Source organism: Alosa sapidissima, chromosome 24 (assembly GCF_018492685.1).
Source record: "Alosa sapidissima isolate fAloSap1 chromosome 24, fAloSap1.pri, whole genome shotgun sequence".
Classification (NCBI taxonomy): domain Eukaryota; kingdom Metazoa; phylum Chordata; class Actinopteri; order Clupeiformes; family Clupeidae; genus Alosa; species Alosa sapidissima.
The window spans coordinates 2,962,501-2,985,000 of NC_055980.1; the positions used below are offsets into that span (position 1 = coordinate 2,962,501).

The 22,500-nt window shown below is 45.3% G+C and overlaps 2 protein-coding genes across 3 annotated transcripts in view; both read right to left on the minus strand.

Moving 5' to 3' along the window:
• Positions 1 to 17,102, minus strand: part of LOC121699746 (disintegrin and metalloproteinase domain-containing protein 12-like) — a 79,556-nt gene extending 62,454 nt beyond the window's left edge. The window contains exons 1-3 of the mRNA XM_042082124.1: positions 16,657 to 17,102; positions 5,268 to 5,401; positions 2,662 to 2,735 (exon numbers count right to left, since the gene is read on the minus strand). Coding sequence (XP_041938058.1) covers positions 2,662 to 2,735; positions 5,268 to 5,401; positions 16,657 to 16,762 — 314 coding nt within the window. The 5' untranslated portion in view covers positions 16,763 to 17,102. The remainder of the gene's footprint in view (positions 1 to 2,661; positions 2,736 to 5,267; positions 5,402 to 16,656) is intronic.
• Positions 17,103 to 20,114: 3,012 nt separating this feature from the next.
• c24h10orf90 (chromosome 24 C10orf90 homolog) overlaps positions 20,115 to 22,500 on the minus strand; it is a 19,018-nt gene continuing 16,632 nt past the window's right edge. For both annotated transcript variants that reach the window (XM_042083748.1, XM_042083750.1), the window contains exon 11: positions 20,115 to 20,795. In XM_042083748.1, coding sequence (XP_041939682.1) covers positions 20,757 to 20,795 — 39 coding nt within the window. In that variant the 3' untranslated portion in view covers positions 20,115 to 20,756. The remainder of the gene's footprint in view (positions 20,796 to 22,500) is intronic.

Consider the following 22,500-nt stretch of genomic DNA (forward strand, 5'->3'; position numbering starts at 1 on the left):
GAGAAATAAAAAATAAACAAATCCATGTGTTCACTTTTAATGATTTCATTTGACAAACTTTCTTCTTTTCCTTTCCTGCCCTTTTCTACTGCTCTATTTGGTCATGTTTTAACAACTGGTATTCATCAGGAACTCTGGCCCTGCCTGCCAGAACTTTTAGACAGAGCTTGTTCGTTTTAACTCTGATGTAGGTTCTGTAATACACACTTCAGAACAAACATTGTCAGTCCACACACACACACAAAGACACAAAGACAGACAGACACACACACACACACACATACACACACACACACACACACACACATAGACAGACAGACAGACAGACAGACAGACACACACACACACACACACATGCACACTCACAAAGATGTACATGCATACAGACACACACGCACGCACACTCACATGCACACACATGCACGAACACACACACACACACACACACACACACACACACACACACACACACACACACACACACACAACCACTCTGTTTCATTTTATCCGTCTTCATCACCTTACCATCCTATCTCTCCTTCTAACTTTTCTCTACAACCAAATCCAAATCCAGATCCAAAACCAAACCTTGCCTGTAAACCCCATCGCAGATGGCAGAATAGCACAACCCACTTAGCCGAGTCAATCCAAATGCCTCCTCTCCTTGACTCTATTGTCTCTTTATGAATTTCACATGCTGTGGAACTGACTCTCTGCCAAAACTTCTCCATGGAGTCTGAGGCCACATATTGATCTGCTCCTCCATCACTGTCTTGTTTACAGCTCTGCCTGTTCTCCCGTTTGCCCTTGTGCGGAGAGACTCCAAATGAAATTATGCATTCAACAACAGCCGAGCAACACGAACGGTGCGAGTCGGATGCGCTCCTTATTCACGAGCTCACCCAAGACGACGGAGCCCGTAATAAGGTGCTGTTTTCAAGCGTGGCTGCCCGAGGCTGGAAGCTGTCAGACGGCTCTCCAGAAGCCTGCTCCTGCTCCCGCTCCACCAGAGAGCATCTCCTCACGTCACGCGTGGCACGCTACACACGCCTTGTTAGACTGACACGGGACGCCCTCTCAAACCAACTCTTTTTTTGGCCCTCTTGAGCTTCATCCTCAGCACAGCGTGCGGAGATCGCCTGGAGCGGTTAGACATCTTGGAGTGCTGGGTCTGGAGAGACAGGACCCTTTAAGCCTCTATCCACAGGCTTAAAGCGAACAGATCGCTGAATTTTTAAATTTTTTGATGTGAAAACATTAATATTAATCACAAAGGAAAGAACACAAGAAGAGGGTGAGGGACAAATAAGAGAGAGAGAGAGAGAGAGAGAGAGAGAGAGAGTGAACCCCAGCACTTGCTTAATCACCCAAAAAGGTGAGTGAAGTGCTCTTTTCTTTTTTTTTTTCAAAAACATCCTGCACCTGTTTAAAACGTGGAGACGGAAGCAGAACACACAGAAACACAAGATGTGTGAGCGCAGCCAAGCTCTTCCCCGAAGCAGCGCGGAGCAGAGAGGATGCCAGGGCAGAACAAAAGCAGAACAAGAGAGAGGAGAGGAGAGGAGCGAGCAGAAACCAGACACTGTTTCAGCTCAAATATTTACAATGGCGTGAGGAGGGCTAAGCTGGGCAGCCACACTGCTAGACCCTTTTCACCAAAAGTGACCTACAGTAGGTGCTAGTACCAGCTCAGTGTTGGTTTGACCTTCAGAGAACCAGTTTCCGTTCCACAGGCTGGAGCAGAGGTGTGGTAAAGGAGAAGATGGCAATCTTAGCCGTTTTTCCTTTGAGACGAACAGAACAGCTAACAAGCTAAACAGAACAGCTAACAAGCTAAACAGAACAGCTAACAAGCTTCCATGTGACTGTCAGCAATATGCCATTCGCTTAAATTTCGCATCCGCTTGTCTTGTGGTACAGCAGAGCAGATTTGTTTATTCTAGAGCACCCAGTCTAGAGAGATGTGGTTAGTGGTTAGTGAGTTCTCGGCACTCAAACTACCTTGGTGAAAAGGAGCTATGTCGGTCAGAGAGGAGAAGGAGCGGCCTTTCTTATCAATAGAAGTCAGCAGGTTCAGATATTTCCACTGAATGTCTACCCATTGTCTTCTACAAAGCCCAACAATGTAAACAGAGACCCTGTTGTCCCCATGTTTCACGCAGACATATTTCAGTCATTTTGTTGCTTGTGGCATGTCCCCATTTACATGGAATAAACAAGTAATTTCTAGACAAAGGCAAAGAGCTACTGTCTAGCGACATTAGCTTCAGCACATACTCTGGCATCCATATGGGCTAACACCCACAAGCAGCACGCAAGAAATCCCACTCTATTCCCAAGCAATCCAGCAGTTTCCCATTAATGATGGCTCTTGTCAGAGCTGTGGTGGGATTTGACTGTATTCAGTGGGGACACTTTCAGGTCTTTGTTTTGGGACACTGATCACTTAAAGCCTGAGTTGTGATGCGGTCTGCATCTGCGGTGTGAATACAGTGCTTGCTCCATCATGGCGGCATGGCACACTCGGTCAGATCGCCTGCCATGGCCACCACCGCCCCGGGGGCCCCTGCATATGTCACTGATTTGTTGTCCAGAGTGCGTCAGCACCGCTCAAAGTGAGGGGTCAAGAGCTGCCAAGAGACAAACGAGGGGGACACTTACTCATTCCTTTCCAGCCGGAGTAGCAGCTGCTCACCTTCTGCCTCCACAAGGACCTGCAGGGATGCGGGATGACCCTGAGAGAGTGACAGAGAAAGAGAGAGAGGGAAAAAGAGAGAAAGAGGGAGAGAGAGAGAAAGAGGGTGATGGAGAGAGAGATGGGGAAATGGAGAGAAAGTGACAGATAGCATAGGTGAACTCAGAGGAACAATATTCATCACAGACTTCATCTTTAGCACCAGCATCTTTCTCCTTTCATTACAAAAGCCATTCGGGGGCACGAAACAAGAACAACACCAATGGCAAGAGCTCTTTCATGTCAGTCGCTGTCTAACGAGATGCTGCTGTTTGATGAAATCCGACAGAGATCTCTCACACGCACACACACACACACACACGCTGAAGACATCCCATCCCAGCGAGCCTCGAGTCAAGCAGAAGGCGCATCATGGTGGGACTTCCGTGTTCAACGCTGAACATAATGGCAGCTTTAGAAGGCAGATTTGTGTGGAAGAGTAATGAAAACACGGCGGAGTTGTTCTACAAGCCGCACACAATCTCTCCCACTGTCTTAGCGCCGTGGCTCACGGGGATTAGCTTTATGTTTCAATTCTAAGTGACATTAATCCATTTTCAACTCCAGGCTCTGAGCGCCTGACTTATGGCTTTGTGCGTGGGGGGCTTAGCATCTAGTTGCACTGTGAAAGGGAATGATAAAAAGGCATTCATCATTTCATTCTCACAGGGCACCACACACACACACACACACACACACACACACACACACACACACACACACACACACACACACTATTTACACAAAGAAGAATACACACATATCAAATGAATAAAAACACATACTATAGGTTAGACACACACACCTCATCACACACACACACACACACACACACACACACACACACACACACACACTATTTACACAAAGAACAATACACACATATCAAATGAATAAAAACACATACTATAGGTTAGACACACACTTAGACCTCATCACACACACACACACCCATACACACACATATACACACACACGTTGAAGACCACACACACACACTCGGACACAGAGAGAGGAAGTGAGTCTTGAGACTGAGCGCAATCCCTGAAGAGAATCAGGTCATTGGTCAGTGGGCCAGGCCTGGAGCCGAGGCCAGCAGGACTAAACAAGCGCTGTGTGGAGAGCAGCGGCCAGCCGGCGGGGCCTTCCATCCGTCCACCCACCCGCCCGCGCCAAACTCATCATTATCATATTGCACAAGGGAGACCCCAAAGTGCCTCTCATCTCTTGCTCCTCTTAAGACCCCTGCGCCGGCTCCCCCACTGCCCCGTTCCCCCTCACATGTCTGGGTGGTCCTCGCGCCCTGTGCGCCCCCCTGCCATACAGACCCTTGCACACACACAGAGAGCGCTTTCTGCAGAGCTGGCATGTTGTTTTAATAACCGCGCTATGAAAACACGACATCAGGGGTAAATGTGCAAAGAAATGCCTAAGAGCAGCACTTTCGCAAACAGATCCTTGTTGACTGTGGCACACGCGTGGACTCTGATTACAGGCCGAGCGCTGGGTCACGGGCCTATCGGTTCCCCCCTCCGCAGAAAGACACATGGAGCCACTTTGAGAAGTCGCTCAACCACATAAGTGCTTTTTATCTATACAGGACTCAAATCCCTAGATTGGCTGAGATCTATACACATCAGGAAACCCACACAGACGAATCACTGGTCAGTGTAAATGACTTCCAATCCTTTCGTGAACTTGCCAAAAGGACTTGGCTTTTGTAATTTTTCTTTCCTGCATTCAGAAGAAATATTACATGTGCAAGGCCGAACGGTTTATACAGTCCTGTACCTTCCAGGGTAACACACACCTTTCTGTTGGAGCATGCCAGGAAAAAAGAATTAACTTGTGAATAGACTCTATAACAGCTCTAGGAAACCTGAGAAATGTTTTAAACATGGCTGGCAGCTGCAAGCACCTTTTTGTCTTTCTGTTCTACTTCTTTTTTTCCCAAAAAGCCATGTCTGGCATGAGTTACTCCAAATACAGTCGAGAGATCCCGAATTTCTTACATTTCATTCACATTCTCAGCCCTTTCTGTCTTTCCCTGTCTCGCTACAGAGAGGCAAACATGCCCTGACTGTACGGTTTCCCCATGTTTGAAATGTCTTGAGGTGAACGTTTTCATTCATCTGCTGGACCCGACACTTTCCGAACAGTTCTTTTTCCAGAAGGGTCCAGGGGGTTCCGGCACACGAGCAGACACTGATCCTGATGTTGAGTTTCCACTCCGAACCCAGACCAAATATTTGCACTCACAAGAGAATGTCTCTCTGTCATCTCCTGTTCTCATACTGTTGCTGTCAACCCTGACCCACTAGTCCTGACAAGTACTTGCTGACAACGTTGGTTTGATTTTATTGTTTTGCTCTATCTATAAATAACTGCCCCCGATTATACCTAACACACCATGACTGAATGATTCAATAGACAAACACATAAAGCTGCAAGTGGTTACTGATGTGCGTGCCCCGTGTGTTTCTGAGCTCTTCTCTCCTCTCACTGACATGAAGACATCCACATGTAGACCTACCAATGACCCCAGGTGGCTGATGGGTCTCCGCCGGCCTCCAATGAGCAGAAGAGGCTCGGTGGTCTGAAGGGGGTGAGGTGGAGGGACAGGCCTTTGCTGACCAGTTAGACCAGCAGGACCAGGTCCAGTAAACTCTGTTGGGACAAAAACAAAAACAGGATTTTAAACAAAACCACATTAAAAAAAAAATCAATCCAACTGTTTCAAATTCATTCGATTTGTTCTATTATTTAGGGGGAAAAATACATCAAAGCACACACTCAATAAAAGCAGGTCAATTTGGTACCAACTGAGCTGTGAACAAAATTGATCACAAATAAGGTAGATGGTGACGAGGCTGCTTCATAACTGTTTGAAAAACTGGTTTCTCAGACTCTCAGAGAGTAAAGAGGACACATTCAGAAATTGGAATCAGTGGTCAGATGGGACGCATTTAAGCCTCCTCACAACATCTGCTTCTTTCTTCAGCTTCCATCCCCTGCCAACAAAGCCCATCTTTAAGAGTGTAACAGCATAGCTACAACTTCACTAATCAATGCCTTCAGACATCAAGGGACAAGACATGTCAGTCTCCATGGAAACCCATTCCCTCCACTCTATCTATTTTGACCCACCCCCCACCACCACCTTCTCTTTCCAAGGCTGATTTCCATAAAACTCTTAAGTAGGAAGCTTGATCAGCCAAAGCGTCGTTCTCCCTCTCTTTTCCTCTCCCTTTCTCTCTCTTCTGTCTCTCTCTCTCTCTCTTCTGTCTTTCTCACTGCCATGACAAGGCTTGCTCGGTGCCCAGGAAGGTGGACTGAGCTGCATCTCGCTTTCAGAGCTCAAAGCTCTTTCCCCACATCCTAGCCTCTCTGCCTGCGATTTATGGCGTGAGCTTTTCCAGAGGACGGAAATCTACAACTACAGAGACTTTGCGATTCTTTGTGGTGTCTTATAAAGCCGAGGCAGAGAGAGAGGCCTTGCTCGCTTTCTCGCCCCAAACAAATCACGTTCCTCTTTCCCACACTTGCATCCTTGATCCGGTGCTGGAGAACCTCAGGGTGGCCAGTGCCTGAGAGGGCCAGATGGTCTCCATCATGCCCTGTGTCCATCCACATCCTGAGTCCACATGAGAAGTCAGCTATACACGCATGCACAAGCCTGACAGTGCAGGCCTGCAGCTCCGGCAGGACTGAGTGATAAACCAATACTGCAAAACTGGGGTCAAGAGCGTTTTCAAACAAAGCCAGGAGTGGATTGTCTCTGCCAGAAATGCAGCTCCTTCTCCAAAGCCTGAGAAGTTACTGGCGCTTCGCTTTTGTTGCCTTCCTGTTTAATGCTCATCATTGTCTGGCCAAACATTGGAGAGCTTGTATGTTGTTTGCTCTCTGTACCTCCGCCAACCTTTTCTAAATAGGATGACATGCTTGTGCGTGTGTCAGTGTGTACAATGTGTGCGTGTGTGTATGTGTGCATGTTTCTGTAAGGAAACATGAGCTGCAGAATAGCTTACATCCACTCTTCTAGTGCTCAGGGGTATTTGCTCCAAAAGAGGCTTAAATGGTTGGGTCAAAAAAAACATAACTCAGTAGTATCTGCCAACTTGTGTGTGAGTGTTTGTGCGGGTGTGTGTTATCTTGTCTCTTCTTGCACATTATTTCAGAGACCTCTGTCTTGGAACACCCTTCATGCTGGTGGGCTGGTGATCATCATCTCTGCCACAGCCCCACAGCGAGAGAGCCAGACTCTTCTAAGGACCAGAGACTGACAGAAACCAGGCGTGTGTGTGTGTGTGAAAGAGCAGCGTTGATGTCTTTGGAGATAAATACACATGCCGACACTCCAAAAAGCAGGAGATGTGCTGGGTGTTGACTCTTTATCTGAGACCAAACTCTCAAGCAAAAAAACCCCAAACAGAACCACCTCAAGCTGATCCGACTGGAGCTGCCGTAATGCTCGGTGAGGGTGAGAGGGAGGTCGCCGCTCTTTTACGAGGGAATTTCAGCCCACAGATGGAATCACCATCACGTTCAAGACCGTTTCGTTCCGATGCCACCCTTTGAAGGCAAGGTTCACAACCGTGGCAAATCGTTTTTCCTGTGCATTAAGGGCTGTCCTCAATGCTCGTCTTTGTTAGCGTGGCGTAATAGCAGTTTTATTCCTCTCTTGTAAACACTCTTATGAGACGGAGACATGCTGCAACTCTATTTCTGTTTCTTACGCCAACCTTTTTAAAAAGTGCAGGGTCTGTGGTGGAGGTGTCTAAGTAGCCCTTGTGAGCTCGAAAGCAATAGAAAAAGCAACCAGATGCAATAAGTGAGTGATAAAACTGGCACCACGGCTTATTAACATGCTCAATAAAGGCAAGTGTAAACACAAGTCTTAATAAATCGTTCCAAACCAATGACTGGCGCAGTGCACAACTACTGTATTGGGGAGAGCTTCAGATGGTCTATTTATATTTCTTCAATAAATTCAATAAAGCATGTGTGTCAGGCGAGTATGTCTCAGTGTGTATGTGTGTGTTCTATTCCAGAACAAACACATTTTAAAAGGCTCACAAATGAGAGTGTTTCATCTCTCTGAAGCTTAATTTTAGCTTCAGTGAAACTTTAATGGCAATCAAACTGTTTCTGCAGCATGTTACTGCAGTGTTTAATTCTTACTTAAGTAGTTAGAAGACCTTGCCAGTTACATAAATGTGACTGACATTATGACATCCCTTTGATCTTCCAGCCATTGCAGGAATACGTTTTAATCCTCACAAGAACAGAGGCGCCGGTGTCATTTCTGAGCTCAGTGTGTGTAATGATCTGATGCTCGGGAGAACTCCTGTTGACAGAGGCACTATCCCAGGAGTCTAGCGATCACTCACCTGTTAAATAACACTGGAATATAAAGAACATTGCTCCAGGTTTTTGTCTTATGTGGTGTGACAACTAGAGCACTTTTATCAACACACCTTCAAAAGAAAACTGTCCATTTTTTCAGAGCTGCAGAAAAAGCCTATAGTGTGTCCACTTCCTTCTGAAGCTTTGTTAAATTGAGGGAGACTGTGAAACAGTTTGGTGCCATCCCTTCCAGTAGCTTCACTGTATGGAACTAAATTAGTCATGTCTAAGACCCAAAGTCCTACGTTTGGAACCATTGCTTTCTCTCTCTCTCTCTCTCTTGCTGTCAGTAGGCTCAGGGTAATTCCTATCTGTCATCTCACTGCAACCAGAATTCAGTGGCTTTCATCCCCATTTGATGACAGCGAGCTCCCACTGGGTATGCGAGTGTGCCCTTCGCATAGCCACATAAGGACTGAGCAGGGTCAACTTTCACTGCCCAAGTCTGCCCCTGGCACCACAGTGCTGGGACTTGTTCTCCAGAAGTCACCCTGCTGAGCAGCATTTGATTAGCAATGGAAAAAAATGATTGCCGACAGCGACAAGAATGATTGTTCTGACTCAACTTTTGAAGGAAAAAAGTAGTGTCTGTATGGTGTGTGTGTGTGTGTGTGGAAGGGGGGAATTTGAGAGAGTTAAAAAAAGAAACAGCAGTTGGCAATAGAAACAAGATGGAGTCTCGGTTCCAGCATCTTTTTGATCCGGGGAAGGGATGGGAAAGCCTGGGGTTCAAACATAGACCTTGGCGGAAGAGGAGGAGAGGGTTTAATGAGAGCATACTGATCCAATCACGCCACAGTCAGCCATGGATGAATGATTCGCCATTGAAAACAAATGTCTCCAAGAAGTATAGAGGGGAGGACGCAGATAGGGCCCAGACAGCCCCCAGTCTGGCAGCAAGTGTGCGATTCACAGGTATTACACGCTGACGGACGCTCTCGGACATTTCCTTTTCCGCACGCCCATTCATTCCAGTGGAACTAAAAAGGAGAGTGGGGCTGGAAGCTATGCCTGGGACTGTGCTGTTGCCTCATTAGTGAACATCTGTTTTGTCAACTGCACATTAGTGTCTAATGCAGAAGGAGTCAAATAAACTCCTGATGTTGAAAACCAGCTCATGCATTTTAATGCCTCATAGTTTAGGTTGTGATCAATGTTGACATTTTGATTGAATATCATTAATGAACTTACTCTTGGAAAAGCAGACCAGACAAAATAGTTTAAGGGGCGAAAACAACAATTACTACTGAATACATCATTCATTAACAAAGTATGTATGTTTCATTAGTTATTCCCTGAAAACACTTCCACTCATATCCTTCGTGTTGAAGAAAGCACCACAAATCCATCTTCACTGCTTCCCCATCCATACGAAAACACACAAATCAGCGGCAGGGCTTAGTGGGCCTTTATCAGCTGTTGTTCCTCTGGCTAATCTGCTCTTCCCTGGCCCTGCGGAGTGAGGATGTGGGGCGGGGAGGAGGACCGCAGGGCTAAATCCAGTGGGCGGGTGGGTGTTAATGTTGGCCTTCCTCCATCCTAAACAACTCAGCCAGTAAGGGGACCCTGGGTAAACAGTCTGCAAGTCCCTGTAGGAAGCCATCGTGCCTGGTGGTGACATCACTGGTAACCTAACACAGGGCACAGGAAGACCTCCCCATTTCCCCTTTGGAGTGGCGTGAGCGAGAGAAGGGGAGATCCCTCCATCTTGTGCCCCCCTCAGCGCCCCGCTCTGCCCCCACACCTTCAGCTGTCCGATGGGACTGAGGGCGGAAGCGGAGGGGGAGCCGAGTCACGTTCCACTTCCAGAGCAGAGCCTCTGGCCCCGCCGCAGCCCAGCGTCCCATGGCCTCTGGGAGGGTCGGCTCGCCCTGGATGATGTCTGGCCTCATGGCTGTGGCGGTCAGTCTTACTTCAGGGCATTGGAGGATTGTACATCAAGTGATTCGTTTTAAGTGGAGAAATAACTTAAAATAACGTACACATTACATATCCCCCAAACAGTTTAAATGCAAGTTTAAACGCTTTTCTGTCTTACCCCCCGCCCCCCCGGTCTCACACATTCATCATCTCTCACGACTCTCTTCAGCGTGCGCAAATGGGAGAGAGAAATGAGGCCTCACACATCCTGTCTCTGGCTGAGTCAGGCACAAGGTCACAGAGACAATAGACTGGATGTCCTCCGGTGCCAGTCAATGTGTGATGCCACTTCACAGAATTGTTGTCATCCCTTTTGGTAAGTGCCCCCTGTTCCACGTTATGGTTTCCGACTGGCGTTCAGCTCCCAGGCTGGCACAGCTCTGTATGGCCAAAATAAGCACGTGGCTCTAGCGCTGACTCAAAGGAGTGCAGAAGAGCCCTTTATCCCACAAAGCCAGTGGATCTATCACAGCTGTGTTGTCCACATCAACCATTCAGCTGGGGCTCAAAATGACAACGTGTCATTTCCAGTGGCGAGGGGAAGAGTGAGCACACTTTATGGCCATCTCCGGCCCCCAGGGATATACACAGCAGTCAAGAGTGGCGGACTGCACTGAGAGGGAACAAGTGAGATAACATCAAACTGTCACACTTGACCGATTTCCACTGAGGTATGGGATCATAAACGTCCTGGGCACAAGTGTGCTAACGTGGCTCTGCCTGTCTACTGCTTCGTGCTCAGATCATTCTGCTGGGATTATACACACAGTGAACTGAACGCACGTCTGGTTCTACCAGACTAGATGTGTTTGGCCATTATGTCTGACTGGAAAATGCCTTCTGAATTTAGCAAGTGCACATAAAGTCAAACAGTCAGCGTTTGTTGAAAAACACCCCATGACAAATTCGCACTGAAAAGGTTATAGTGATCTGGCCAGAGATGGCATTTTGCTGCTGGCACGGACCCAGCCAAGAGGAGCGGCCTATCAGGGAGCGGCGTGCCGAGGCGCAGGAGGCACAGGCTGTCAGGCTGAGGACCACCCGCCCACCAGCATGTGTGGGTGGGCGGCTCGACCTGCCTCCAAGTGCTGCAGGCCCGCCGGGTGTTGGTGAGGAGAGCCAGAGCGGCTCAACTCCGATAACCTCCCAGGTTATCACGGGTCAGCGAGGTAGGGAGTATGGATGACACAGAGGGACAAAACAAAGACGGGAAAAACATAAACAGAGACAGAGGGATAAGGAGGTTCTGCTATTACAAATGACCTTGAAATTATACACTATGTTTCTTGCTCGTTAGCTTCCTTATTCCATTCATGTGTATCTCCGTATTTCCCGTGTGAGCTTCTTATCATTTAATGTCACTAAAGCAATAAGCTTTGGCTGATAGTGATTGACTGAAGATATTAAAGTCATGCCAATAAAGGGCCCGGAACACCATGCATATGGACAGATGATGGATCACCTGTGTGGACACACACCTGAGCTTCACACACGCCTTGACCTGGAGAAAGCACACACAAGCAGTAGGGCTTTGACTTTTGCCCAAAAATCATATTCAAAGTTTGTTTGTTTATTAATATTAAAATTCGAATATATTCGAATTAATTAGAATATATTCGTATTAATAATATTTTAACCATTAAATGTCTTCAGTAAGACCGATATTGGTATCAAACTTAAGTTCTATATGTTCTGTCCACCAGAGGACAGTATCAGTCAATGTCAATAGACTAGTGCAAGAAAGGCTGAGTATTTATGTGTGTGTTAAAATTGTTATTATTGAGCATAGGGCCGGGCGATAAAACGATAGCGACATGTAATCGATATCAATAAAAAATACGTTCGATAGAACATTCATAATTAAAAGCAACACACACCTCCTGCCTTACGTTGTCCATAAATAAATAGGCTAAATATATCTTGCATTGTAGAATGTCAAACTCTACCAGAGTAGGCGATAGAAGTAGGCCTACCTCAACACAGACTCTCCTTGCCCCGTGCACTCTTTCTCTCTCCCTCTCAACAGGCGCATATCTCCTCAGCATGTACATGTAATCCAAACATTAATCGTGTAAGACGACTGGCTAAATTGCTATTAAATCCGGTTAGCATCATTAGCACGCTGCATGAATTTGTTCAAAACTGTTGCATCTAAATTGACTGCTAAGTTCTAATTATCTCAATCCCGATGCAAATGGAAAAGTATTTTCCAAGACTCAAACGGGCCTGTCCCAAGGAGAAAAAGTATTAATTTGAAACTTAAACACACGTAGGGAAACTGAACAGTCTAACCAGACTATGATAAACTAGCAAATTAAGCTAACGTTAGCCTACTTTGTTTACAATATTTCCAGGCTTCAACCAGTGCTGCTTTTCATTCAGACTTATCTGCACATTTATTTATTTGAGTGTTTTTCATTGCCATTTATTTTCCCTGTTTGCTTTGATTGATAACTGAGGTGATTAAAATCAGAGGAAGGTTAAGTTTAAAATAAAAGTGTCTATTATGTCTATGTGTGAGCTCATTAAGCACGAACCAGCCAGGATGCTAACATCACCTACAGGAGCCCAGATGACCAATAATAGCCTTGCTATGAGCTCGCGATTTTACTTCACCAGGCGTGAAAAAAACCTCGGAATCTGAATTGAAAACAACGTTTACAACCAAATACATTTATAGAAATTATCTCCATAGGCTACAGGTTCGAATATTAAGAGATCCCTAAAATTCGTTCGAATATCTTTAGTTTTTAAAATAATCGAATTATATTCGAATAACGAAGTTCGGAGTCAAAGCCCTAACAAGCAGTAGACTCCAGCCAAGCACAACCCCCCCCCCCCCCCCTCAATGATCTGTGATTTCTTACCACTGTGAAATCTAAATGTACACGTCTTCACGGATAACAAAAAGGCAGAGAGGAGTGTGAGGACATGCATGACGGCCTGCTCCTGCTCTGGACAGGTCTGAGAGGTGAGACATGAAAGAGAAAGCATCCATCTTATTCACACATGGAACATCACAAGGGCTATTGATAACATACTTCTAATCTAATAACTAAATGTATTATCCTTAATAGCTGCCTGACCTGACCTCTTTGAACCGGTGCTTTATTGGTGTTTATAGAAACTATAAAAAGGTCAGGAAGTGACTTGAGCCATGGACGGATGCCTGGAGCAGCGCTAGTTAGCATGTAGCCTGAGGGACACATTTGGCCTTCTGTTGAATCTCTGACTGTTGTTACAATTATAATCATTATTATACCTATTCCTATTGACACAGAGCAAAACTATCCCCAGCCAAAACCCCCATTCACATCTCCAATATGTAGAGGCAGGCCATGATCAGAACTCGTCAGCAGTTCAACTCAACTGCCGGGATGCCAAAATCAATGTGGACCATGCAGGACTTCCAAAAACTTAAATGGCGAGAGGCAGAACTGCTGAGAGGGAGGAAAGAGACTATGGCAGGACATTTGGAAAGAGACTATTGCTAAGGTGAATATTGGTCTTTATTTTTATTACAGAATACATAGACCAAAATCGGCTTGCACTCGGTGTGACTTTACAGAGTTCTCTTCATTCATTCTGGAAACTTGTTTATGTTGGTTTATCAACAGAGGAGAGAAATCATACACTCAGTGAGAGCTTTGGCTATGAGTAAACAGTGCTGTGTTTCAAGATGACAGAAAAACCATCAGCAACATTTCATGCCAAATTAAATGGACATGGATATGCACTCAAATTCATTCTAAAATATCTGTCCTGACACTCATGACAAGACAAAACAACAGCTGGTCCATTTGCTCTTCTACATCAATACATGCTGTTTTCAGCAACTAAAAATACATGCAGTGTACCGGTTGTTTTAACAATGCATGTGGACAAAACCTAGGCATGTTATCTTTTAGATATGTAAACTCAAGATGTTTTAGATATGTAAACTCAAGTTCTAACACTAAGGGAGGGCTCTAATTTAAATGGCAAAGTGAGCATGTAGGCAAAGTGCAACATCAGACAACAAGCAAAGTGCCTTGTGCATGAACTAAAGCTAGTGTGTGCTGTGTAGGACCATTATGTTACCCCATCAATGTCTGCACTTAGGATCCTGCTCATGGTATGGGATTAAGTTATTAAATTAGCTTTAGCTAGACCTTAGACTTTGCACTTTACCCATCGTTTACATTAGGGACCTATGCATGAATGTAACATGTTACATATAGAAATGGAAGTTGTGGCTCTTGGGACCGGAGTAGCTTCACCTCGTGGCCCCAGAGCTTTCTGATGTGGGGAGCCTTATCCTTCAATAGAGTTGGGATTAGTGGGACCATCATGACCTTTCAGTTTCTAACTACTACCAGCCGCTGACTAGATTTGAGCAAGATGAGCCGTCTGAGTGGTGACAGAGACGGGCTAGTGGGAATGTGTTGCCCTCTGACCCCATCCCAGGGTGCATCTGGAGACCCTGCAAGAGGTCAGCAGGGGGCTGAAGGGTTAAAAGAAGCCCAGCTGTAACACATTCAGACTTGGGCCTGTCTCTCCAGGCAGCTCAAGCGCTTTTCCAGACCATGTATAAAAAGGCCATCTGGGCGGCAGAAGCCCCCATGTAAGATTATCTGCTCAGATGAGACAGTCCAGCAGAACAGTGGTCTCCTTTCCCTGTATGCTCTGCTTGCTGGAGGATTCCTTTGCCTCAGTGAGGGAGCTGAATTTAAACAGCTGTTGGGAGACACTGGCAGAGAGAGTCAACAGCCAGACTTTTCGCTTTGCTCAAGTTGTTTCAGCCTGCGCTCAATCAACTCAAAGTCCTCCAAGGTCCGGGACCCGGGTGAGCGGCCATGAGAGAAAGACAGAGAGGAACAAAGAGACAGATAGAGAGTGGGCGCCAGTACGCGAGCTGACAGATGCTATGAAGGCTGGCCTAGAAAGGAATATGGACACAAACTGTGTCAACTGTCGACAGAAATTATTGGAGTATCCTTTTGGAGGGAAGGAGTGAGAGCGGAACATGGAGAGATGACCCAGAGACGAGCTGCCAGCACCGCTCGCGGCTGATCTGCCTCAAAGATGCATACCGACCGAGCGGAATTGTTTGAGTCATTGTGACCTAAATGGTCAATCATAGTCATTAAAGAAATATATGTTTAAAAAGCATGCTGCACACACATGCTCGTAAAGGCTGAGCACTGGTGATTTGCACTAATTTTCCCACTCTCCTTGAACTCTTACGAGACACTCCATGCTGTTTTCAGTACAATCTCATCCGGCTTCAATCTGGAACACGGCAGCCCTTTGGAGCACCTGTTCACATAGAAACCTCCAGGGCTTTTTGGCTCAGTCAGTCTTATAATGGCTCCAGCCAGGTAAAGGCTTCTCACAGAGGCTTTGTCTTTCCTCACAACAGGGTGTATGATGGGAAGATGCACTTCCCACAATACTTAAGTGGAGTCTCACTGTTCCCTTCCCACAATACTTAAGTGGAGTCTCAGTGTAATAATACACTTGATAACCTTGGAAACCCTGGTATCCATGTATTTCTGGTTCCCTCACAAGCTCCAGATGAATGGGATTTCAGAGACCTGTGAACTGTGGGCATGGCACAGTTGGCTCAGTTGCTGTGTAGGGTGGGTCTTAAGTCCATCGAATGTGGGTGAAGTGAATATGGGAAGGTTTAGTCCACTCACTAATGGATGGTTACATTCCGGCAAATGAATAGCTTAATGACCTGACCAGAGCATCAAGTTCAGAGACTTCACAAATGGGGCGTTCACCTCGTTGTCACGTCAACGCTTAGACCTGTTTCAGACCCTGCTGTGAATGTCAGCACTCTCTCTCAAACATAGAGCTTTCCACCTCCAACATGCGCTAAAGCGCACGCACGTCTCGAGCTCTCCTGCAATCTCATCCACACCTACAGTCATAGTGATTAATTCCGATCAATTTCATGAACAGCTTAAGTCAACTTTTGAGCTTCAGTGCACATTAACGCACCGCAAAATGATTTGTCCTTTAGCCTATTAGACTCGTGCAGGCAGCTCAACTATACTACTAACTTTACATCAATAGCTTTAAATATTGCAACCGACTAAATTAGCTATTAAATTCCCTTGATTATTTCTTGTCGACTTCGACACCTCTTCAGTACAGCAATTACCATCAGAAACGCCACCCATTTGTGGACCTTTAATGAGAGAATGCTGATGATACATCGCATTTGCATTACCATGATGCGCACTGTATCATCACTCCAAGACGATTTCATTATGATGATCATGGTGATCAAAGCTCGCGAAACGATCCATGGGTTTATATTATATACTAGCCTATATCCAATGCCTTTATTCATTCTCCGTTACTCGTGCAAATAGTAGTACCCTACATTAGTGGAGTATGATATTATATTACACATTATATATAGGTTACAATATAATGCAATGTTTCCCTCCCCACTCATAGGTTATAAAAAAATAACATTTGTTGTGACCAATGTAGACCTGTCTATAAAACATTGTGATGTAAAGGTAGCTAAACTAAGATTTTATCTTGAGAAAAAACGGCTTAAATCTACAAAAACGATAATATTTTATTATTAAACTTACCTTTAGGTATCTTGAATGGCAAGCTGCCACAGAAACAAGTTGTCATAGATATGACATGAAGTGCTGTCAGCAGCGCAAACTTCTGGGTCCACCGCCGGTTTGACATGTTGACCGGCTTGGGATGAGCGGACAATCCAAGTATGTCACGGCAGCGCGACCATAATATACAGTAGAACAGCTGATGTGCAAGACCTAAACCACTTCCTGAAATATGATCAACTACGAGAAACCGTTAGAAAATCCTGGACCGACTCACTCACCGCTCCAACCAACCTCAGGCTCAAAGTTTCCAATTGGAATATCGTCTTAACAGAAAATTATACCTAGCCACCTCAAATGTTAAAAACACATTTTTTGAAGGAAAACAATATGTGCATCGGGCCGATAATCTGGATAGGACCGACGCTGGCTGTAAAGCAATTTACAGACGAACAAAGTGTTGTCTATGAATACAACCATGTGCTGCATGCGCGGATCTCCTCCAGGTCCTAAAGCCTCCCCGTTCAAACTGAGCTGATACCACATCGGTGTAACAAAGATACTGCACCCCAATTTAAACGATGTACAAGGGGCAAAGTCTGGCAACAAGCAAAGTGCCTCGTGAACTAAAATTATGCTGAAGGCTGTGGGACCATTGGGCTGACTTGATGTTCGCGTTTGGGGTCTTGCATATGGTAGCCTAATGGATAAGCAAATACACTTTTGCCACATTATCAAATTAGATTTAGTTAAACTGTAGACTTTTAATTTGGATCATCAGTTAAATTAGGGCTCAAACATGTTCAACCTTTTAATAGCAACTTCATAATTATTTTTAGTTATACCCATATTCATATTAAAATGTGGAAAAGCAGTCACTTTATTATAGGCCTATATTTTCTACTCATTTTCAACAGCAGTCAATGTCATCATAGACATTTTAATTGTTTAATTGTTAACAAGTCACATTAGATCAGTGAATCAGATGTTGTGCAGTTTTGCGCTGTGTTTACTGTGTTTGTATTGGCTGCTGCATTCTGCCATATGGTGTGCCACCTCACGAGTACGTGCAGAACCTGTGCAGATGTCAGAGGCTCAGGATTGCTCATGTTGGCATCTCAATGTGCCTGGCGCCAGGCAGGAATTAAGCAACCCACACACAGACACATGCGGCACGTCAAAAAAGTGTCTCGGAGAGAGAGACAGAGATCAGAGAAAGGGAGAGAGATCATTTGTTTTTAATGCCTCTCTATCTTAATCATTTCATCATACCCACTAGGGCTCCCGGGAATTTAGCTGAATTTTGATGAGAAAGGAGGACTGAACGAGCCAGAAGTGGTAGGCTAGCTCACCACCAGTTCCTCTTCATATCACCGAGAGACTGTTAGTACAGTAAGAAAACGCATATCCACCTTGACTGCTACTGACCTCTTTGTGTGCTCAAGCAAAACTCAATATCTCCCCCCCCCACCCCTTTCCCCTCTCCCCTCATGCTCACTCAGTCCAATCCAATTCAATTCAGTCCGCTCTATTGACATGCCAATTACACATTTGCATTTCCATAGTCCAGTATTATTTGCACACAGAAAACAGCATCCAACACATGGATTCAAAATGAGAAAAAATGTTTCTCCCCACTTTCTCACTCGATCATAAACAGTATTTATAGTAAAAACACACTGCCAGTTTCAGAGTGAGTAATCAGTTCTGTATTTGCAGGGAGAAAGAGCCCAAGTCTGTGTTTTTTCGTAGGCCTTGTTTGATCATACCTTTACCATGGCATCATTGCGCTCAGAGCACACTCCTTAAGTCTCTGGTTTGGACTTCTAATTATTCAAGGCGTTTCTGGAAGCCACACACGCACATGCGCATACTCAGGCACACACATAGGTTCAGCCCTGCGGATTTCTTATGAAAACACAGCTGATTTGGTTCCATGTGTGGGTGACTCCCTGAATCTGCTCCCGTGGGTGCATTCACAGTAGGGTATCGGGGAGGTAGAGAGGGAATATGAAATGGAACCCAGCTGTGACTAACTGCTTCGTGGGACGTACTATAATCTCCTTAAAGCCAGTGTATATGTGTGTGTGTGTGTGTCCAGTGGTGGCATGACACACACCCATCTGTCCACGGGCATTCGGTTCAGGCATGGGGACATATTTCTCTGTTGTCCCCTCAATTTCACATCTGTAATGATGCTTCTCATCTCAAACTGTTAGATAGCCTCTCTCTCACCCCAATCAAAACTTCACATGTGATAAAGCATATACATCAACTTAGTGAAGGAAAAACACTCCGAATGCATAAATATTCTATAAGCAACCCCAATATCTACAGGGAACATCTTGGGTGTGTCTAAATGTATGTATTGAAAATTCTCAGCTATAAATTGAATCCTACAGACCATAGAGCTTGACTTATAGGGGCTCTGTGTTTTTCTACTCCCCTCAGATCACAGGGCTGTAGAAATGGGAGTGCTTGCCAGGGTTGTCCTGCAGTATTTCACCACCACTCTTCATCTCCACTCAAAGGTGCTGCTGATGTGCAATGTCAAAGCGCAGCACATGGACTGAGCGTATTCTCAGTCTGTCGCACATTTATTTTGAGAGGGCCTGTCAAATGTTCAAGAAATGACATGTTAAAATGATCCCCAAATACGCTCTCCTTAAAAAAGAAATCTCGTAAAAATATGTTAATATTTCTTGTGACACCATAAACAAGCTCTAAAATTGGTTGGCCTAGAAGGCAGAAATCTGTTCAGTGAGTCGCTCTAATATGACTGAGATATGAAAAACAAGCCTGAAACTAAACAGGCCAGGAGGAGCATATGAAATATTCTAAAATAAAGCCTCGGCTAAACCTCCCTATCCACTTATGGTACAGGAATAAAAGCTTATTGCATAAATGGTGAAAGAAGCACGGATATGAATTGTAGCAAGAGGGAAATTGTTCAATAAAATAACAGCGACCATATTTTTGTGGTTCTGCTTCAAATGAAAGTATGATCCTATTCTTGGTCATGTTGACCAACCTCCGAGGCTTTCCCAAGGGTAAGTAAAAATTGCTACTGCTTTGATTTGTGATCTGTGCAAAAGGCTAGTATGGGAGAGGTCTGTCCGTTTAAGGCTTATGATAAGAGGGACTCATCTAAAACAGGCATGGCTGCTCATCCCACATCCCCATAGCCTGCAGACAATGGCCTCATTCACCAGGGCTGTGCACTGAGTTCCATGAGCAGGGGATTCCCATTTGGAGGGGTCAAATACTTGGAGCCCTAAGCTAATGGCTAACAGAGAGGGAGTGCCCCTGTTTATATGGTTTTCCACCCCATCAGGAGCCTAATAAGGTAAACAGGAGGACCCCAAGGGTTAAGGCAATGTGGCTCCTCAGGATGCCTGGTTTCCATTACTTTACCTGCTTCATATCCACCTACTTCTACCACAAGAGGACACCGAAGAGCAGGAATTGAATCACTCTCATTGTCTTTATCACATATGAATCTCACCCGTGTAGCAGGACAGCAGAGAGATGTCAATTTAATGACACTTTGAATTCAGTTCAGAATGCAGAGATCCTGTGTGGTCCTTATGGATATGACATCACACATATAAATTGGGTTACACACAAAGGACACACACTGCGGCACAGCAGCGTTAAGTAACATGACTTGATCGCATTAGCTATGCTGCATTTGAATTTATATTATATTATTATGATCATATTATGTTTTATGGCCAGTCCAAGAACATGTTCCTCATTCAATTGAGATGATGTGTTCACATTATAGAAGGTCTCTAGCACATTCATTTGCACCCTAGAACAGACACCCAGGTAAAGCTTCTCCAGAGCCATAGAGAACATCATATTATCAGCATGAAGGACATGTCTGTGTCTTCACAACCATCTCCAAGGCACTGGCTGGTTCCTCTAGGCAACCCCTGTTCACGTCAAACCATTTGTCCCCCTCCTCCGTGATACTGTCTGTGGAGTGGGGTATTGTGCATATAGCATGAGGGAGCCACTGGAGGTGCAGCTGCTGGCGTGGGTGACGAGGATTCCAGATGTTTCCAAGGAGAGGTCCGAGGGAAGAAGGTGAAGGAGCTCTGGTCTTTGGTGGATCCTCAGTCAGTGCCTCTGTGGAGGAGTTGATCCAGCAGTTTCTGCAGAGAGAGAGTAATGTACACACCACATTCTCAGGGCTGGCCAGGAGAACGCTTCCCAAATGTAACTCAGGTGAAATTTATTATGTGAGTTATTCTGTCCATGACACCTACTGCACTGAACATAAACGTGTAGCCAATTAAGAATATCTTGCTCTGAACACTTGGGCCAACCACTAAATCTAATTAAAATGACTTATTACACATCCATAAACAATCCTATCAGGCATGCACACATTGAAAATGAGGTGTGGCTAACTAGCGAACTCCAAAGTTATGGTCTCTGTTTATCCCAGGGTGACCCTGTTTCTCTCCCACTGGTTTATATTCTTTCAAGCATAATGAAACCGACTGAATCAAAGCCCTAGAGCTGCAGACTCCCCTTCCAGGGCCAGCCAGAGCCACTATCTCCCTGAGTCAGCTGGGGCGAGAGCGAGCTCCGTGGCCAGGCCTGCAGGTCTCCCCGGCTGGACGTATTACAGGGGGTGGCAGGATCCCTCCCAGCCGGCATGATCCTATGGTCCAGTGAGCCGCGCGCAACTGAGGGGGGTCTGGACTGGCTAGGAGAGAGGTGTGTGTGTGTGTGTGTGTTGCATGTGCATCTGTGTGTGAACTAGGAGAGGATTGGACATGGACAAAGGAAACAACAGGGCTATAGAGGGGTCATCAGCGAGAGGGGGAAAATGGAGGATGAGATGTGTGTAGCACGTGTTGCTCTGCTCATCAAGGGTCAGTGGTCTGCACATCGCTGTGTCCATATGTGTGTACAGGCATGTGTGGGTGTGTATGTGTTTGTGTGCATGTGTGTGTGTGTGCATGTGTGTGTGTGTGTGTGTGTGTGTGTGTGTGTGTGTGTGTGTGTATGGCCTCTTGCCTTGCCCTGCAGGTCTACTGTGCCAGGCCATTGGCAGTAAAGACTTGTTTGTTCCTAGCGGAACACTGGGCCCATACACTCCCAGCACAATAGAGCTGCTCAGTGTGGCCCCATGTGCCTGGCCAGCACAGAAGCCCATGACCCCTGCACACACCCCCACCACCAAACTCACTCACTCACTCACTCACTCACTCACTCACACAAGTCACAGCATGGACACTTATACACAATTCATTTGAAACAAGACACAACTTTCACAGCTCATCACTGTTAAAAAATCATAGCAAGCTAATCATATTATTTAAAATGCATACTCTTTAAAAAACAGTGAGGTATATGGGGGTTGAAATTAGCCTGGGTTGGGAGTGGTACATTTCTGATATTAAGATGTTTATTATGCATAATAATGTTGATGTTGGCTTGCAATTGAAAGATGGAAATCCTGACTACACTAAAAGCAGCAGACCAAAAGGCCTGTTTCAACTCTGCACATTTCTGTACACATTTATTAAAAAATAACTTTGTTCTTAACATTTCTGAAGGCAGGTTATGTGTCCCTTGAGAAATGGTTGATAGTCTGGCTAAATGAGCTGTATCTTGTGAATAAATTCTCAGACATTCTCTTGAGGCTCTCAACATTTGGAGAAAAACAATTGTCCAGACCTACCAATAATAAGAACTATACAAATTAAAGGGTGTTACTCAAATTCCTAGCTCCAAATTATTTCAAAACATCTGCTTATAGACATCTGCTTATAGGCACAGGTGTTACTTGTGTTATTGTCCATATGTGTGTACAGACATGTGTGGGTGTGGGTGTGTACTGTATGT